The sequence below is a fragment of the Crocuta crocuta genome, unplaced genomic scaffold (assembly GCF_008692635.1).
Source record: "Crocuta crocuta isolate KB4526 unplaced genomic scaffold, BGI_CrCroc_1.0 scaffold25, whole genome shotgun sequence".
Lineage (NCBI taxonomy): Eukaryota > Metazoa > Chordata > Mammalia > Carnivora > Hyaenidae > Crocuta > Crocuta crocuta.
In genome coordinates this window covers 5942535-5962198 of record NW_027532015.1, presented here as the reverse complement: position 1 = coordinate 5962198, position 19664 = coordinate 5942535, and the positions used below count along the sequence as shown (strand labels likewise).

At 38.5% G+C, this 19664-nt stretch overlaps 1 protein-coding gene across 1 annotated transcript in view; it reads left to right on the top strand.

Moving 5' to 3' along the window:
• The window catches only part of RAB32 (RAB32, member RAS oncogene family), a 38627-nt gene extending 19462 nt beyond the window's left edge, over positions 1 to 19165 (top strand). The window contains exons 4-5 of the mRNA XM_077776158.1: positions 12480 to 12757; positions 16749 to 19165. Coding sequence (XP_077632284.1) covers positions 12480 to 12757; positions 16749 to 16898 — 428 coding nt within the window. The 3' untranslated portion in view covers positions 16899 to 19165. The remainder of the gene's footprint in view (positions 1 to 12479; positions 12758 to 16748) is intronic.
• The last annotated feature ends 499 nt before the right edge of the window (positions 19166 to 19664 follow it).

Here is a 19664-nt window from a genome sequence, read left to right as displayed (position 1 = left end):
AATAGTGGTCTCTCAATGCCTTCAGCTGTCTGGCGGCTGTGATGGTAAAAGTGGTGCTGTAGGGCCAGGCATCACCAGCTTCTTTTTGCGTAGGAACGACAGTGCTGGATCCCACAGCCCATCTTTTCATCTTGGTTGCCATGGAAGGAGCAAGCGTACTTGGCATACTGGCTTATATCAGTTTTTCACCATATTCCTGACGGGTCCTGCATTTACGGACGATTTCAACCTTCTCAGTGCATTTAGCCATGTCACTGCAAACTAGGACGTTTCCCAGAGCAGAACCTGATCCACCTTTTAATATGCATTATAGATGAAGTAGTATTTGGCTTACTACTTATTATAAGATTATTGGCAAGTATAGAATTTTCCAGGTAGGTTGAATGACTGGTTGAGGCTATGTCTTTAAAAGAAAAAACAAGTTTGGGGCGCCTGGGTGGCTCAGTCAGTTAAACATTTGACTCTTGGTTTTGCTCATGATCTCACAGTTTGTGAGTCCGGGCCTCACGTGGGACTCTTTGGGCAGTGTGGAGCCTGCTTGGGATTCTTTTTCTCCTCTCTGCCCCTCCCCTCAAAATAAATAAATAAACATTAAAAAAAAAAAGAAAGAAAAAACAAGTTTGTCCATTTAGATCTAATATAATTCAGTCTTCCTGTATTTGGTGAAGTGATTTGTTTTTGTAGGGGAGACAAAACTATACCTTCTTAGAGTTTTCAGCAGAGCCTGAAAATTAAAAAAAAAATTAAATCCTAGACAGATTAACAACAGAAATTTATGTCACCTAAGATTTACCGGACACAGGAGTCCTCATAAGAAAATGAACATCCAAAGAAATGACAAAACCTAAGTGTTTATACCAAGTTGAACAAAGAGAGGGCATTGTGGAAAAATAAGTAAAATATATGGGGCGGCTAAAGGAAGATAAGTTATTTTGTAACGTCTGTTTAGAGAGAATTCTCCCAGCTTCAGCTCCTGTCCCTGGTGATAAGATGTTTCTTTCCTCCTGGTAGAGAGAGGACATCTCTCACGTGGGGGTTTTCTCATCTGCTTTCAGGAAGAAAAAAGAGAGATGAGAGCCCCATTCGGGCACCTGCTCTGTTTTAAGTATCTTTAGTTAAAAATAATCCTTATGCCAAAGTGGCGTTTTGGGGGGCTGGTCTCTTCTGCCACCCTTCACTTTTTTAGGATTAGTATTTCCGTATAAAGATCTGAGTAAAAATCTTCTGTAAAAAACAAAACAAAACAAACTTTGGACCAAAGAACAAATCAGGAACATTCTACTCTGAAGTTCACGTAAATAGTATTTACCAAAGTATAAAATGCATGGTTGGAAGACATTATCAATTATATAAACTATACTTAGATTCACTTTATTTTTGATTCCCATCCTAAATTAGAATGTTGGTTCTGCTTTTCTTGTTTCATCTTCCACAGCTGGCGGTCACTGTACCTCATGGCCTCTTCTTGTCTTTCTTAACTCTCCTCCGGCCCTCATGAGTGAGAATCTGGAATATTTTCTCCAATACTTTCTTGACCTTCAAAGTATCTATTCATCGAGAATTATTAATATTCAGGTTTTTTTTTTTTCTAAACATACAGAAGAAGTGCTCTGAGGAATTAGTCTATGGTGATTTGTAGTCTTCATCTTCACCACTTTCCAATTACTTAATAACTCATTTAAAGGGATTCCTACAGTCTTCATTATGCCTGACTTCCGTACAGTCCTGCTGTCCATAGCCTTATACAGACTTAAATGCTGTGGTGCATTACAAACAAAATCTACCATTCCATTTTACGTCTTTTTTTTAAGTTTATTTATTTATTTTGAGAGAGAGAAAGAGAGAGAGCAGAGGAGAGAGAATCCTCAGCAGGCTCCCAGCTGAGCAGAGCCTGATGTGGGGCTCTATCCCATGACCCTGGGATCATGACCTGAGATGAAATCAAGAGTTGGATGCTCAACCCACTGAGCCACCCAGGTGCCTCCATTTTACATCTTTAAATCTCCCTCAGGTTGTGAGTTCTGAGACACCTTTGTGTGCTCCCGTCTGGATTTTGCATCCCTAATTGCCCAGGAAGGATGGTCAGCATAACAACATATTTTTATATGCCTGTTCCTTTTTTTTTTTTTTTTTTGGTATACTAAATTTTGTTCTCAGTTGTCTCAATTGGCCCACATAAGCTGAAAAGTGCCCAGATTATGGTAGAGAGAGTGGGACATTGATAAAAGTACTAAAATTTGACTTTCTCCCCCATTTTCCTAATCATTCTACTATTTGAATTGAACTATACAGGTTTTTAGAGATCCCATAGTCTAAATACAGAGAGGTATAATAACTTGACCAAAGAAACACAGATAATCAATGGCACTATAAAAAGACATGTGTTATGATTCTGAAATACAAAAACAAGCTTTTAATTGTTTAGTAAATTTTTGGTTCACTGGTGTCAAAACAATCTAAAGAGTGTCATCTAAGAATCTAACAGATTCTTGTCTAAATTAGCAAATGTTCTGGTCAACTGTATAGTAGTGTACATGATTCATATTTTATACTCATAATAATTATCATCTCTTTATGTTATTGGACTAGAATTTCCAGTTATTATACTCTTCTAAATTATAAAACACTGAACTTCCTATGTAGATACTTTTGATTGGCTCTATCACTTTGGGGACAGTTTGAAAGACTTTCCACACTGGACTTCCTGAAGATAACAAAGCTGTTTTATTGATATATGCTTGATATATATTACCTGGAAAAGCAAGGTAATAATTATAGGTGCTTGCATGCTCTACTCTGCGATCTTACTGATTAAACCTGTAAACCATGCATTATTTCGAGAGGCAGTGTTACTTTCAGATATATTTTAGGAGAAATTTTATCCATTATGTATATGTTTTCTTGACCTTCTGATTTTCTTAAGCTTCTGATACAAAAATTTCAGTGATTCATATTCTATTTTAAACTGTACCCAGGATTTTTGTTTCTATCAGGTATGGTAAGGCCAACGCACCAGAAGATGATCGCCATTGAAAAGATGGTTTGTTACTCATAGATCCCAAGAGGAGGTAGCATCCATCCCATGTAGGAACACATGGGGAAGCACCAGAGTTGGTCAAGAGGCAGAAGGAGCAAGGGATAAGCACGGGCTAGAGCCTTTTTTGTGGTTTTTGCATGAAGAAACGGCCAAGGCAGCACAGGAAATTAGAGCAAGCTTAGGATTGGATAGTTCGACATAACCAATGGGCACTGGGCTACAGGAGTGGTCCCTATTCCTTTAGTACCTGGCCATGGGTGATATAGGGCAGGAACATAGTGTGTTAGACTTCAAGAGGCTGAAAAAAAGGAGACAGAGAGATGGTAACGACTCTTGATTGGTCGGTTTGCCTCTTGAAGATGTGCTTTCAGCAGGTTGTTTGCTGTCTCTAAGAACTAGCTAACCCTGGGAGAGGCAGGTTCTCTGCTGGCCCACAAGGCCCCAAGATGTCAAAGAATTATACAATAGAGAAAATAAAGAACATTATGAATACATATTTCTAGGCATTTGTTAGAAAAGATTGAGAGATAAAGAAAGTGCTCTTCCAAAGAAGAAAACTTTGAAGGCCTCAGATTTGTAGCCCAAGAGTAGCATATCTTGCAACTTATGATGATTTCACACTTAACCAACACATAAGAAGTAGAGTGTGGGCTGGGGTGCCTGCATGGCTTAGTTGGTTGAGCATCCGACTCATTTCAGCTCACGATCTCATGGTGCTGAGATTGAGCCTCATGTCAGGCTCTGTGCTGAGCGTGGGGCCTGCTTGGGATTCTCTCTCTCTCTCTCTCTCTCCCTCCCTCCCTCCCTCTCTCTCTCAAAAATAAAATAACCATTTTTTCAAAAAGGAGAGGGTGGGCTAAATGGACAAGTTTAGGTTGTGTTTTGGTTGCAAAACCATTGGAGCTGGATGGTGAGATGAGTGCAGACATAAATGTTGGGGAATGCAGATTTCTGCAAAGTGAGGTAAAAATGCTTTAGAATTCTACTCAATTGTATTTTCAAAACTGCTTTTTGCACTTTTTGCAATTGAAGCTAAGCACGTGTACTTTCTTTACTCTTGTTTTGAGAGAGATGAACCACATAAAAATAAATAGACATTAAGGGGTTAGTTTATGGATCTTTACTGGTCTTTCTAGCCGACACATGGCCTTACATTCTCCTCTCCTGCCTTCTTTCCATTCACTTCTGCCAAGATATTTTCCTTAAGCATCCTCTGTAGTGACTTTTTTTAAATTACTTCTTGAAATTAAGCTAAATATATTGTTTTATGTTAGTGTGACTATCTGGAGTCTCCTCCATCAGTCTTATGTGAGGTGCTTAAAATGCAGATTAGTTAGCATCAACTGGGTTGATAGATTTGTTTCCTCTGACAAACATCACTATGCATCATGATTTAACAAAGAAGTTAACCCTCTCACCACGTAAGCCTGTGCCTCGGCAGTCCACAGCAGCTGAGCAGAACCACAAAGTCTCCGTGGACTAAAGCTGACATTGCACCACACAGCCATTGCTTGGTCATATTCCTTGTCTTTGTGGTTCAATCAAATACNGGGGGCTTCTTTTATTTATTTAATTTTTAATTGCACTCATTGCTTCTCCAAATAAAATTCTGTGAGGAGATATTGGAATAGGTACCTAGCAATCCTCCATAGTCACCAAATCAGAATTCCTAGAGGTAGGGCCTGGAAATTCGCAATGTCACAAACACCATGTGTGACCTGATTTACCCTGCAGTTGAGAAAAGGTCGTTCTGTCATTGGCTTTGCTACATCCTGGAGATAGATCCATCCTCTTCACCCCACTCACTGAGTATTCCACTTAATGGGGCAAACCTATCTGCTCTCCGTGCTCCCTCATGCTCACCTTCCCTGACCCATGCGTTCTTCTCAATTCCACATCACCTGCTCCTCGTCTGTGGGGCTTTCTCAAGAGCCTCCCTCTGCAGGTAGTATATACTACACAAGAGCATTTACCAGGTAGAGATGGTACATTTCTTGCTCTTGTTGAATAACTAGGTAAGAAAGGGAAAACCTAGTATCTTGAACTTTTAGAACTACTATGACTTTGAACACAGAAAGATATTTTCATTTTATTCCTTGTTTCAAATTGATCAAAGTCAGCTATTCTTTTTATAGTCACCACAGAGTAAGGCCTTACACAGTGACTGAGTACCACTGCAGACTTCTCTAACCCATTCTCTCCTGTCCTTTGACACAGCCCAGGAGCACTCAGCATCATGGGTATTCCCTGCATTTTATTCATCTACTTGTGGAAAGTACAATCTGAGAATAATCAAATTTTCTTGGACTGAACTTAGAATGGTTGATTGACTACTTCCCAGAGAGCATTCTTTATATTTCTTGTCTAAAATTAAGGAGAAGAAGAAAAAAAAAGTCCAAGTTCTACAGAGTTCCAGTGCAATTCTAATGTGAATGTGAAAGTCTCCCCATTGGTTTGGTCCTTACCCCTTTTTTAAAATGAGAAAAGGCTAACTCCTGAGGTGTAGTGAAAGGTAAGTACTAGAATGTATCATTCCCATGGGGAGGACTCAGCACTGCTGGAAGTTGTATCTAGAGATTAAATACCTGAAGCTGTTTAGTCCTCTGATGGTGTGCCTGGCTCTGACTGGGCTGACTTGCTCGTGGGATCTGGGCATTGCTGCGGCTGCCCTGAGAGTCACAGTATAGAGGTGAAGGAATGAAGACGACTTATTTTCATGACAAAGAAGCATTTGAAAGGCATTTCTTGATAAAGTGTCTTTCAAAACTGCTACTAAGATTAGCACACAGACCTCAATGAGTAACATCCCTTTGTTTAATACCACAATATACTTTTCATATCTCTGATTACACCTAATACACCACGGTTCAGTTTGTCTATTTCCTCAAATTGACTGTGAGCTCCTTAGAAGGAAGTCATATTCATTGTTTCGTGATGTTCACCAGTGTCTAGCACAGTACCTGGTACATGGAAGGAACTTAATACACATTTTTTAGTGAGATCAAATCTAGATATGACTTGGGGGCTGTATCAGTCAGGATAGATTAGGTTATGTTGAAGTTTTAACAACATTGAAAATGTCAATGGCTTGAAATAATTATTTCTCACTCTTTCTTCAGGCCCATAGTGAGGGCAGAGGCTGGGGTGGTGGTAGAGATGTGAAGCCGTTTTTCACTGAAACTGCCTGAAGGCTCAGACTAACGGAGGCTTTACCATCTCACAATACCCTCATCTCAAAGTTAGGGTTCAAGCCTGCTGCAGCAGGACAGGGACACTGGCAGCCAAGTGATTCTGCTTGAAAGTGACACTTCTGTTCATATTTCATTGGCCAAGACTAGTTCATAGCCGCCCCTAACCTAGTGGGGGCAGAAGAGTGTGCTCCTTCACACATTTAGAAGTGGAGAGTGGAATATTCATGAACATTACTTTTGTTTTCCACTTTCTTTTTGGCAATAATAAGGGGACAGATAAAATTACCCAAGGAGAAATAATAACACAGTAATTGGATGCAGCTCTTACTCCAGTGGTTATTTTCCAGTAAATAACAACTGGAAGTGCTTAACATATCTATATATTTATTTATTTTAAAAAATTATTTTAATGTTTATTTTTGAGAGAGAGACAGAGTACGAGAGGCAGAGGGGTAGAGAGAGAGGGAGGGACAGAATCTGAAGCAGGCTCCAGGCTCTGAGCTAGCTGTCAGTACAGAACCCGACACNACCGCGAGATCATGACCTAAGCGAAAGTCGGATGCTTAACCGACTAAGCCACCCAGGCACCCCAAGATTATTATTTTAAATGAATTCATTGTTTCTCTATTCTCTAAAGATTTTTTTTAAGTTCATTTATTTTGAGAGAGACAGAAAGAGCAGGGGAGGGGCAGAGAGAGTAAAAGAGAGAGAGAGAATCCCAAGCATGGGATTTGCACTGCTAGCATGGAGCCCAGTGTGGGACTCCACGTGGGATCTGAACTCAGGAACCATGAGATCATGACCTGAGCCAAAACCGAGAGTTGGACACTTAACTCACTGAGCCACCCAGGCACCCCTCTCTATTTTCTAATTAAATGTTACATATTTTAGAAATTTGTGTGCTTTAGGTTTCTTGACCAGTTCAAGAATATCTCTGAAGGACTAATGAATTACTTCAGAACTTTTTAAAAAGATGATAAACTCACTAAAATAGGAAGTATATTTCACTGTTCTGTTGGAAAGTAAGATACTTTCCTAAATGCATGGCTTGGCCTTTTGATGCTGGATTTCTTATATTTGATCCCCACTGCTATCTGGATTCAGTGATTGAACAATCTTTAGCAAATCTTTATAACATTAAAGTTATCACACAGAAACTGAAAACATCAGAAGGAAGAGCTGGGAGGGCTTAGAAGATCCGTAAAAACCCCTGAAGACACTTGACTTATTTAGTCAGACAGAGTTACTTGCCTGGGATTGTTTGACCTTTGGGTGCTTGGTATTTTAAAAACATGGTTTTTTAAAAATGTTTATTCATTTTTGAGAGACAGAGAGAGACAGAGCATGAGCAGGGGAGTGGCAGAGAGAGAGAGAAACACAGAATCCAAAGCAGGCTCCAGGTTTTGAGCTGTCAGCACAGAGCCCAGTGTGGGGCTCAAACCCACAAACTGTGAGATCGTGACCAGAGCTGAAGTCGAACGCTTAACTGACTAAGGTCCCCCTGAGTGCCTGATATTTTGATTGTCTAGTACATCTGTGCTTTCCTCAATTTCATTGTCCCCTGCAAACTGTTTTTACCACTACAGTTTACAGCATATAACTAGCTAATAGTTTAAGGTTTTGTTGTGTTTAATTGCACTGTTTTATAAAGGCTTTCATCATGTAATACATTTATTGAGCACTTAATAATAATGCTAACATTTATGCAGTGCTTACCTTGAGCCTGACATTTTACTTTTTTGAACTTAAAGTGTAATTTACATACATGCACCTTAAGTCCTTCATGAATTTTTATATACCACTGTCAGTTCAAGGTGTAGACTGTCCCCTAACCCTCTAGAAGTAGCAGATACTTTAGGTTTTATGGGCCATTTGCTCTTTGTTGCGACTACTCAATTCTGCCATTGTAGAATGAAAACCGATGTAGAAATCCATAAATGGATGAAGGTGATAGTATTCCAGTAAAACCTTAGCCGGGTTTGACCATGAACTATAGTTTGTCAGTTAATCTCTGCCCTAAAAGACTATCAGGCAGGCATTTTGCATTAAACCTTCCCAGTGACCATCTGAGGTAGGTATTGTTTTTTATAGCTTTATTGATATATAATCGGCAATACAACAAATGTACCATTTGATGTTTGACATGTAAACATTAGTGAAACATCACTGTAACAAGATTGCAAAAGTATTTCCTCTTGCCCCTTTTGAACCCATCTCTCTGCCTTGCCCAAGACAATCACTGATGGGCTTCCTCGTACTAAGACACTATAGTTTTTATTTTTAAGGATTTGATATAAATGCATTCAAAAAACATTACCTGTTCCCTCTCTGGTCTAGTTGCTTTTACTCAGCATAATTATTTTGAGATTCATCCATTTTGTTATTTTTATCCATAGTTTATTCTTTTCCTCTCTGTTGTTATATTCCATTGTATGAATATACTATACTTTATTCATTACTGTTTTGGCTATTAAAAATAAAACATCTCTGAGCATTCATGAGCATGACTGTGTCGACATGTGCTTTCATTTTCTTTGGGCAAATACCTGGGAGTAGAATGTGTTGGTTGTATGGTAGATGTATGTTTACATTTTTAAGAAACTTTCAAATCGTTTGCCAAGCGGATGCATTATTTTAAATTCTTACTCTTACCAGCAGTGTGTAAGAGTCCTTATTGCTCCACATCTTCATCAATACTTTGTAAAATCAGACTTTTTACTCTAGCCATTCTTGTGGGCATGAAGGGGAAGCTGGTTGTGATTTAAAGATTTAATTTTATTTTTAATTTTTTAGAGAGAACGTGAGCAGAGGACTGGGTGGGGAGAGAGAGACAGCAACAGTCTTAAGCAGAATCCGTGTTCAGCACAGAAGCAGAATTCCACAACCCTGAGCTGAAATCAAGAGTTAGACGCTCATCTGACTGAGCCACCCAGGCACCCTGGTTGTGATTTAAATGTGCATTTCCCAATAATTAATGATCCTAGGCATCTTTTCCTCTGCTTATTTGGCATTGTATGCATTCCTTTATAAGGCACCTATTCCAGTCTTTTGCTTACTTTATTAATTAGTTTTTTTTAATCTTACTTTGGAGTGTTGAGAGTTCTTCATGTGTATGGGTATAAGTCCTTTACCAGATAGAGGATTTGCATTTTTTCTCCCAATTTGTAGCTTTCCTTTTCATTTGCTTAATAGCATAATTGAAACTATTTTGAGTTGCCATATAGAGTGGTTTTTAGATAGCACACTGTGAGGCTATCAGAGAGTTTTGAATCCTAACCTTAGAACCTAAAGAAAATAACTTGATATTTCTAAGCCACAGAGTCCACCTTGAAAATTCCTTGTCATACACAGTTCTGATTTTCTTACGTGTTACCGGAAAGTTTATGTAAATACAAATTTGAATATGATTTAGTATGATAGTATGAAAGAAATATTTTTATGGATATATAAATGATTCAGTTAACAAAGCAACAGTCACTAAACCGTAATTGTTCTTTATTATTTCTGGATTTCTGTACTTTTACTAGTTTGGCACCCTGCCCTCTTTTCTAAATTGAAGGGATAGTCCAAAAGAGTACTTTCTTATAATATGAAATAATCATCTAATCTGGACTATCTTAATGAGGCTAATTTCCCTTGTTGCCATAGTCATTTTGTACTTAATATTTAAATTTTATAAAAAACAAAAATTGGTAGTATGTGTTCTCTAGTTAAAACTGAAGTCAGAACCACTTTAAAGCATCTACATAGTTTTTTTGCAGCATAGTGATATTGACTTTGATCCGTTGGTATACCCTCTGTGAACACACGGTGTGCTACTCTGAAGCATATATGTAAAGAAAATGGTTCATTGTTAACTTCTTATAAATGTGATCAAATTGTGATCAAATACCTATACAGTTGGCTGGGCAGATTTACATTACCAATAAAACATATATATGATAGTGGGGTTTCATATGTGACTGTTAGAATAAAATTCAGACATCTGAACTACCATAGTACAATTTCAGATAAGCCCATATGAGGAGTTACAACAAACCAAATGAACTTCCAAGTTTTTCCATTTAGGCCAGCCTAATTATTTCATTAAGTAATATCTAGCATTGTAGGATTTGGAGGAGAAAGAATACTTTTTGTGGGTAGCTTTGCATTTGTTACTATTGATGAAATGTAGATAGTGTTTTTTCATCATGTGTTTTAACAGGAAAGTGTCCTGTTGGCCTTGTTTTTAATCATAGATCAGAGTTTCATATCTTAGATTCGCATCGATTGCCAGTCATATTTCTTTAGTACTCTAGTCAGTAATAGTCAGTAACTTGACAGACTGAAGGTAAACACCTTAGAAGTCAGGGCAACTGCCAGATAATTCAGAATGGCTGGCAACAGGGGTGCAAGGGATTCAGAAGACCTGGGTTCTAGTCTTAGGTAGTCAGTGCTACTGTAATCCTGGCCAAGCAGTTCTTTGTGTGGTTTATCATCTGTCAGATGAAGATAAGGATCCTTCCTATGTCAAAGAACAGTGTGATACCAGATGGAAAGATGCAGGGGACCAGCCTCTGCAAGCCAGGGTTGGCCCGGAGAGTGATGGTTGGCATCGGCGAAAGAAGACACGGAGCCAGCCTCTTCAGGTGGACTGCTCAAATTTATTTTTCAGCTTAGGGTTTTTATATAGCAAATTCAAACAATCATGCTTAAACAATTTACATTTTTTGAGTACAGTCATAGGACTTAACATTTCTAAGTTTTCTTGGCAACAGTGATTTCATGGTATGTAATTTCCACTTCAACCAATAAAATTTAACCAGGTAGTCATAACAAAGTTTTACACGTTCTTTACTACGTATGACAGGGTATCTAAGGGTAAGTGAAGCATATTGCCAGAATACATGAGATCACGGTGCCCTTTAATTGTTCAAATTCAGTGGGCATGCAAAAACAGGATATACTTGTACCGCGGTTGTAGGTAACAGGCTCTCACAACCGCTTACTAAGAAAGAACAATGTCAACATTTATCATAGATGATGTATGGAAATGTTTTACGTGGATCAACTAGAATTTGGTCTCTGCGTTTACCAATCTCATTCTTTGACCAGAACAATCCATAAGTTGCCTTACAGGCTTGAGGTCAGCAGGCAAATATTTCTCTAACACTTTTTCGAGAAAGCCCTCCACAACTAGTAAGTCTTGTTTTTGTCTCTGCTTATGGCATAATATGTATTCTTACTGGCAATTAGACTCATACAAGGAAAATGAATTCTAGGTCTCTTATAGACCCAATGCATACCGGACTGTCTCCAATTTTGCTAATTGCTACAATATTCATTAGACAGCGTCTGATTGAGGGGGCAGACATGGTATTTAGGTGCATTCCATTTTGCAGGAAGGGGGGAACTTTGGGCGATTCTGGTTTCATATTAACCCTAGAATAGACTAACAGCAGAAGTGAGAGTAAAAGGTACAGACAAAGTAGAGAAGAAGAATTCTTCCGGGGGTTCTTCTGACTGCATTGCAGTCTCCTCCCTGGGCCTTGCCATCAGGGATGACCTGTGCAGTTTCGGTCTCCGGTAGAAAGAGAACACTTTGCAAAGTCCTATGTGGTATGTGAAGCAGTAGGATTATCCCCAAACTATTTAACATGTTATTTTAAAAGTATGATATTTGAAGAACTCTGCAGTTGATCCTTCTTTCAATCACACAGATAATTGTGCCACTTTTTGTTAGTAGGTTTGCACGCATCTGCCTTCTTAGAGGACAGCAATCTTGCAAGCAGCGTGTAAAGTGGGTACAGGCTAGAGATGAGGACGAAAGATGAGCTCCTTTATCTCTTATCCAGTCCTAGTCTTTTTGACCGCATTTTACCCACCATACTTATCTTCTTCCTGCAAGCTTCACTTTCTTCTGTTCTCATCTCTTCTCCCCTCCACTCCCAGCTTTCTTTTTCTCTTTAGTACCTCTTCTCTTAGACTGGGGAAAGTGGGGAGAAATGCTGGGCTCTGTAGTTTAAGGCACCATCATCTGGATGTTTATGGAGCCTGCGTTGTATAAGCACAGAATGTAACGCTAGTTAGTTGTGTACTCAGACCACATGACTGGCCACGTGGTTCTGTGCATCCTTCCTCCCACCAGTTTCTTTGCTATGGAATGGGACACCGGTGTTTACAGCTCTATACCTAAGGTCAGAGGGCTTTTATCTAAATATAGGCTCATTCTGAATTATGAGTTCTTAAACTCTTATTATATTTACTTCTAGGGCAGGAGCGGTTTGGCAACATGACCCGAGTATACTACAAAGAAGCTGTTGGTGCTTTCGTAGTCTTTGATATATCAAGAGGTTCCACGTTTGAGGCCGTCTTAAAATGGAAGAGTGATCTGGACAGTAAAGTCCATCTTCCAAATGGCAGTCCTATTCCTGCTCTACTTTTAGCTAATAAATGTGACCAGAAAAAGGACGGTGGTCAGAGCCCTCCCCAGTTGGACCAGTTCTGCAAAGAACATGGTTTCATTGGATGGTTTGAAACCTCGGCAAAGGTGAGGTCTGCTTCATGTTTGTATCTGCTCTGCTCTTAACTTGTAAATCTGAGTTATAGCTATAAAATATTTAGATGGGTTTATGTGAGTGGGTTTGGGGAGCCTAATAAAAAGCAAAGCGTAGCATAGATATGTTATAGCTTCCTTTAGTGGGCAGCAGAAATGCTTTCAAAATTGGCTAGTGGGGAGGTGAATAGAAGGACATGTTTTCCATCAGAATAAAAATTAGTTCTTATTTAGAATAAAGGACAATGACATTCTCTGAGTTTGAGCCTTTAAATAGAGCACTTATGCACCTGGAGCTTATGGGGGATTAGAGATCTTGTCAAGCACAAGCATTTTTGATATTTTCTGAAGGCTTAACGAAATATAGAGACATAGATGACCCTGGTGAATATGTGGATCCTGTGCATTACTAACAAAAATGGACGTGAGAATGTCATTCAGATGACGTTTGAAGAGTTTCAGATTAATTGTGTATGAAAGACTTTGAACAGGAAGCAGTGTCAACGTTTGTGATGTGCTTCTTCGTGAATAGAAGAAAGAAAATTCTTCCTTTCATCTATTATGGGATAAATATTTTTTGAAGAAAACCAAAAGCACTTAAGTCAGCTGTTAAAAATCTTGCCAGTCCAGATATACAAGAAAGCAAAGTGGAATTCACAAGCCCAAAACATTCCCGGGGAGGGAACTTGGTTATTCACGTTGGGAATTTCCCATTAGAGGTCAAATAACAATAGGACTTACATAAGAATGATGAAATGTTTGAGAAATTCTGTAATGACAAGCAAAATCCGAAACCAGAAGACTGGCATATCTTAACACAGTCCAGCATTTGGGATGCCTCTGTGGATTTCTTGCAGATTTTTTTTTATTATCAAAAATAAGTATAAAACAAATGTGACTGGATTTATCTACTGGTCTAAGTCCCTGCTTACTCCTAGGTTACTTTAAGCTTTGCTAGAAACCCACCCTCATCGCAGAAGACCATTGGGTGCCACTGATGACCAGAATAATGAAAGGAAAGCTATGAGAGATTGCACAGAAAAGCTGCTCTGGAGATAATTGATGATTTTGGAGTCATCGGCAGAACTAGTGTCTGCTGGAGGCAGAAGTTTTTGCTCCTAAACTAAAGGCTATCTGTTTTTAAAGATATTCTAGAATCTTAAAATTTCATTTCATGGATAGAAAGTAGCAGCAGAAGAAAGTTGCAGTGCAGGGGTGGCTGCTGCAGGAACAGCCCGGCAGGAAGGCAGAAATGGCAGAAGTGGGAGAGGCTACTCCTGGAGGCCCTTGTCCCGGAAGCCATCCTTCTGTCTGTGGCATGTCCTTCGTGTGATTTGCTTTACTTCCCAGCTTTGTCACCAAATAATAATAATAAGTGGTATGTGTGATGTTTATTAGAGCATGAGATCTGGTGGAAGAGATGGCACATATTACCGGTAAATTTCTTCTCTAAGTTTCATTTGAATTAATCATTCAGGTAATAAATCCAGATTTGTCCCCAGAATCTAGATGGAAGATTCACAGATGATCATGTCATGTGACCTGCAGCTTGAGATTGTCATATTTATAGACAGGGGTACATGTGGAGGTGAGAAGGGAAGCACTGGTTAACAGTAGAAGTGTCAGATATGTTCTGTGCTTTCCTACAAATATATTAACAACGCCTTCTGCAGAATTTCCTTAGTAGTAAACCAGGAATGTTCCAAGAGAATAACAGTAACATAAAATCCAGACTAAAAATTTTAGTCAAGCCTTAAAGTACTGCCCAAGTGTTACTAATGCCTGTATTTCTGAACTGGCTGGCGCTAACTTCACATCTGATTTCTGCTTGAATTCCAGTGATCTGAATTTTAATGGGAACACAACCAAAAGACAGTTTTGAATTTCTGAACTTCGTCTTTTCATCTTTATAGCAAGTAATGGATTTCCACCATGAAAATGCGTGACTAATTACAATGTGGAAGTTTCCGTTTCTAGTCAGTTGCTACTAAATGCAGTTAGAGAGCATTGTACTTCTTTGGGATAACAGGAAGGGTGGGGACCAAGTGACATTTGGACATTCAGAGATCAATACTTCAATTAAAGAAAGCTTGTATTGATGCTGGAAAAGATACCTGAATATATAGCACAGATCTTGCAGGTTTCTCACTGTCTGAGAAAATTATAGCAAATAAGGAAGAAAGCTGGAATGAACCTCACGTTGTTAGATTGAAATTGAAGAGACCCATATGAACCTAACATTTTATTTATAAATATAAATATATATTTTTCTGTGTATATGTGTGTTTGTACATCTGCATATTTGCATAAATAGATAAATGTAGAAATAGATGTCTACATGTCTGTCGATGCATACATATATTTACTAGCTCTCTCTGCTCAAAGAGCTTAGGGCAATGATACCACAGATCCGGTAAGTTTAGAATTTGGTTTTTAAATACTGTTGTCCTGTAAAAAGAACAGGAGTTTTGTGGAGAAATGATTGATTTCAGGACTAGTGGGACAAGTAAAGATGCACCAGAGATATTCTGTGGAGCCAGAAACTAAGGAAACACAAATGATGGAGACATGTTAAATAGAAATGGGATCATACTAATAGAAGCTCCAAAAATGTAAAACAGTTTGAGCAACAAAGTAAGTCACTATTGCAATGGATCTAACCTATGGAATAAAATAATAATCCATGACATGAATAAACCAATTAATAAGTAGGAGAGAAGAGAAAACTCTTTCTGACAGTAGAATTCCAACTAATACATGTAGAAGGAATGATGGACTAGAAAGTCCCCTTTAATCACATGGTAATAAATATTTTAGGGAAAAATTAATTAATAGTAAAGTTAATGGATAAAAAACTCTGGTAAAAAACAGGTGATTTACATATTGGAACTTACTAAGTATAAAGGATAAATAGTAACTGTTCAGTGGAGAAGCCTGGCAGACGTGACTTTATGCAAGTGCCTCCTTGTGCACTGAGAAGGACATATCACTTCTTCCTGCCAATAATGCATAACTTGAGTTTAATGATATGAAACACCAAACAAGCACCAACTGAGGGATATTTTCTGGCCAGTAGTCTCCAGGAGTGTCAAGGTCATGAAAGGGAAGGTGACTTAAGAACTGTCCCAGGTTAAAGGAGACCAAGGAGACATGGACACGAAATACAGCTAGTCACCTGGATAACAAAAAAGGACATTGAGACGATGGTGAAATTTGAATAAGGCTCAAAATTAATGCCGACACTATTATCTAATTTCCTGATTTTATCTGGAAATCTGGATTTCCAAGACGTTGATATTTTAGGAAGATGAGTGAAGGATATGTAGAAATTTTTACTATTTTTGCAATGGTTGTGTAAACCTGAAATTATTTGAAAATGAAGTTACTTAAAAAAATAAGCCCAGATTTTGCTATGCGTTACTCATGTGTTGAATGACAACTAATAAATCTGTCACGCAAATATTGTGATAGCTTGTGACTCAATAGGATATTTTTAATGGACATCACACCCACCACATTGTTTCAGGTTGATTTACACATGACAATTAAAAGTAATAATCTGCACTCTGAGATGGGGGAAGACATGATGCGTTTATCATATTTCAATGTGGTATGAGGTGGTTGACATTCTTCATAATGTATCCTGAATAATTGACTTAGATGTTCAAGGGTAGGAAGGTTTTTATCTCAGTGCTTTCATTTATATGAGTGGCAACCCAGTGTGCGATGAAGATTGAATCTCAGCGCCAAGAAGTTTGAAATAGGAACATTGGAAAGGGTGATCATTTGTGAAGAGAGTTTCCTAGCCACATTACTCAATGGCATTGAACTCTTAGGGTTTAACCCTTCAGTACAGGAGAAGAAGATGGTAGCTCGTGTATTATAACGCCCCCTCTGACAACTCTGCTAGTCCCATTAATACTCAACACTTACTGCTAAGCATTAATCCTAAGAATTCATCGTGTTCATCATTTCTGCATTACAGGATAATATAAACATAGATGAAGCCGCCCGGTTCCTAGTGGAGAATATTCTCGCAAACCACCAAAGCTTTCCTAGTGAAGAAAACGACCAGGACAAAATTAAACTGGATCAGGAGACCTTGAGAGCAGAGAGCAAGTCCCAATGTTGCTGACATGGCTTCCGGCCTTGCACCTTCCAGCACCTTCTGCACCTTCCAGCGTGCAGCTTGACTGGGCTGGAGCCAATCCCGAGAACGGATAAGGTGGCGGCTGTGCTGCTCTGTGGATCTTCCCAGGGCTGCACGTAAAACGAATGCACCGGTTTTCCTTCAGGTTGTTGAGATGTTTCTCCTTGTACAGAACAACTGCGATGGCACCCCGGGAGCCCACGCTGACATGGGGCGTGTGGTCAAGTGGCTCTGCCGGCGACCCCACACCTTAACGCAGGAACACTTAGGCCCCTGTGGAGGTTGCCATGTAGTCAGGATGATGTTTACGTCTTCTTTAACCTCTTTTTAAAATGATGCTCCCTCAGGATTTGGTAAGACTTTCTAGTTGTGCCTTTTAGTGGAAGCTCTGGGTTGGTCATGAAACCCGACCTGAGGTCTTCCTGTAATATTATGGGCTTGTGTTTTCATCTCCACGTCCCATGCTCTCCAGGGAGGCTGTCGGCTCTGTTAGTCACAGAAAGCTGTTTTGCAGTTCTTTTTCTACTTAAAACTTTGATACTTCCTATAAAATTGTTATCGTCACATCTTATAATATCATTAGTCCTCGCTAGCGTGGCGTGCCCTGGCTGACGACACAGGTGCACTGGCGTCCTTGACCTCACAGGCGCACTGGCGTCCTGGCTTCTGGTTGCTGCCAGTTGGAAACAATATAAATGAACATCCCTTCTCTCCTTTTACTCCCTTGTGTTTATTTTTGTATCTGAGAGCCTGGCCGTTGTTACTGCTGCAGTTCTAACTGGAGCTAGTCTTTTCAAATCTCTGTTAGTTATGGTAACAGAGAAGCTACTTCAAAGCATATACAATTAAATATGAGATTCTCTAAATATGAATTGTGAAAGAAACTAGACCATGTGTAGTTTTTATGTAAAGTTTTGGACATTTAAAAGCATAACACATGAGAAACTTAGGGCAGCCTCATCCTATTTGTATTACCATTTAACCCAGTTAAGGAAAAGAATAAATATTTTCACTTAAACCCTTTTTTTAAATTAATGTGGTTCTAGAAAGGTAAATGGAGTATACTTTTCTGCCTCAGAAAACTCCATGTCTGTTCACATCTTCCTTTTGTTTTTAAGGGATTGATTCCTTCTGAAAGGTCCAACTTTTTTCTTTCAAAAAAGGAATTTTAACGGTGTTTGTGACATAATCTAAAGCTAATGCAGATGAGGCATTGACCAAATTGTCTTATACATTATTATGAACACAGGATAGGAAAGATCCATGCATTTATTGACAGCAAGAAATTTAAAAAAAAACAACTGGCAAGAATTGCCTTTGCTCTGACAGGTGTATTCTGGGAATAAATAGTTGACATGGGCCATAAAATGTAGTTTGCTTTTCTCATTAAGTCTAAGTTTTGCTTAGGAATCACAAAGGTGTTTATATGCTCTGCATTTAAGTCCATAAGCTCTTTGATATTTTGGGACATGTATTCTATATAGGATCAGATTTTCTGAAGTTAAGGAATACAAAGAAGACCCTTACTTAAATATTACTCATATTAATAGTTAATGTAGTCCATGTTAATTTTTTAAAAAGTATTGCATTAAATCTTTCTAAGAAACCAATGTGTCTAAGATGTTTAAACCTATACTCTATACTCTAAAATGTTTTCTCGTCTTGGTACCAAGTACAACTTCTTCATCTTTCTTTAATTCCAAAGTCAAATAGTATTAGCAGTATGAAAAAGTTGGTGCCAAACCTAAATGTTAGAAATATAAAGCTCATTCTGAGTGGTGGCTGAAAGCGACAAGAAAATTCTTGGAATTTTCTTTTTTTACATATTGATTTTCATTTTTATAAGCAGTTCATGTTTAAATGAGCAGCAGATTCAAAATCAGGAGTATTGGACTTTGTCGGATTTGTTATCTTAGGATAATGATAAGGATTGAGCGTACCTTATGTAACGATTTCTGGATAAACACTTAGGTTTCCGTATGTCAATGTATGACAGTGTATTCTGTTTATCATTTCTTACACTTTAGAAGTAAAGCTGAGGATTTTGCCTTACTCCTAAATTCTCACTGCAATTTGTTTTTGTAACTTGAACATAAAATTTGAATTTCGGGTAAGCTACATAAATGGCCAGAGGAGAGAAGAGAATATTTTGACTTACTAATTCACTTTAATTGCTCACTGAAAATTCCTGAACCTCACTTCAGACTTAAATAGTTTTCTATTTAAATAATAAAATGTTATTGAGATTGAAATCTATAGCATTACCTAAAACATGAACATTTTTTAAAATATAGCACTTTTATCTCCGATTATGTATCAGTGTTAAAGAGTCTAGACACCTGGAGCACCTGGGTAGATCAGGAGGTTAAGCATCTGACTCTTGATTTCAGCTCGGGTCATGATGTCATGGTTTGTGAATTCAAGCCCCAGGTCAGGCTCTGTGCTGATGGCATGGAGCCTGCTAGTGACTCTCTCTCTTTCTCTCTGTCTCTTTCTTTTTCCCGCTGTCTCTGCCCCTCACCTGCTCACACATTCTCTCTCTCAAAATAAATAAATAAACTTAAAAAAAATCTAAACACTTTAAACTGTGGACAAACAGTATAAATCTGCTTTCATCCACTGAAAAATATGGAGGCATAAGGGTTCTGAGTGGCTGGACTAGTCTCTAAGTAGCTGTACAATTGGCTAACCTTTGAAAAAATAGATACATTTGGTTACATCAATGTCATGTCTAAGAAGAGGATATAAGCA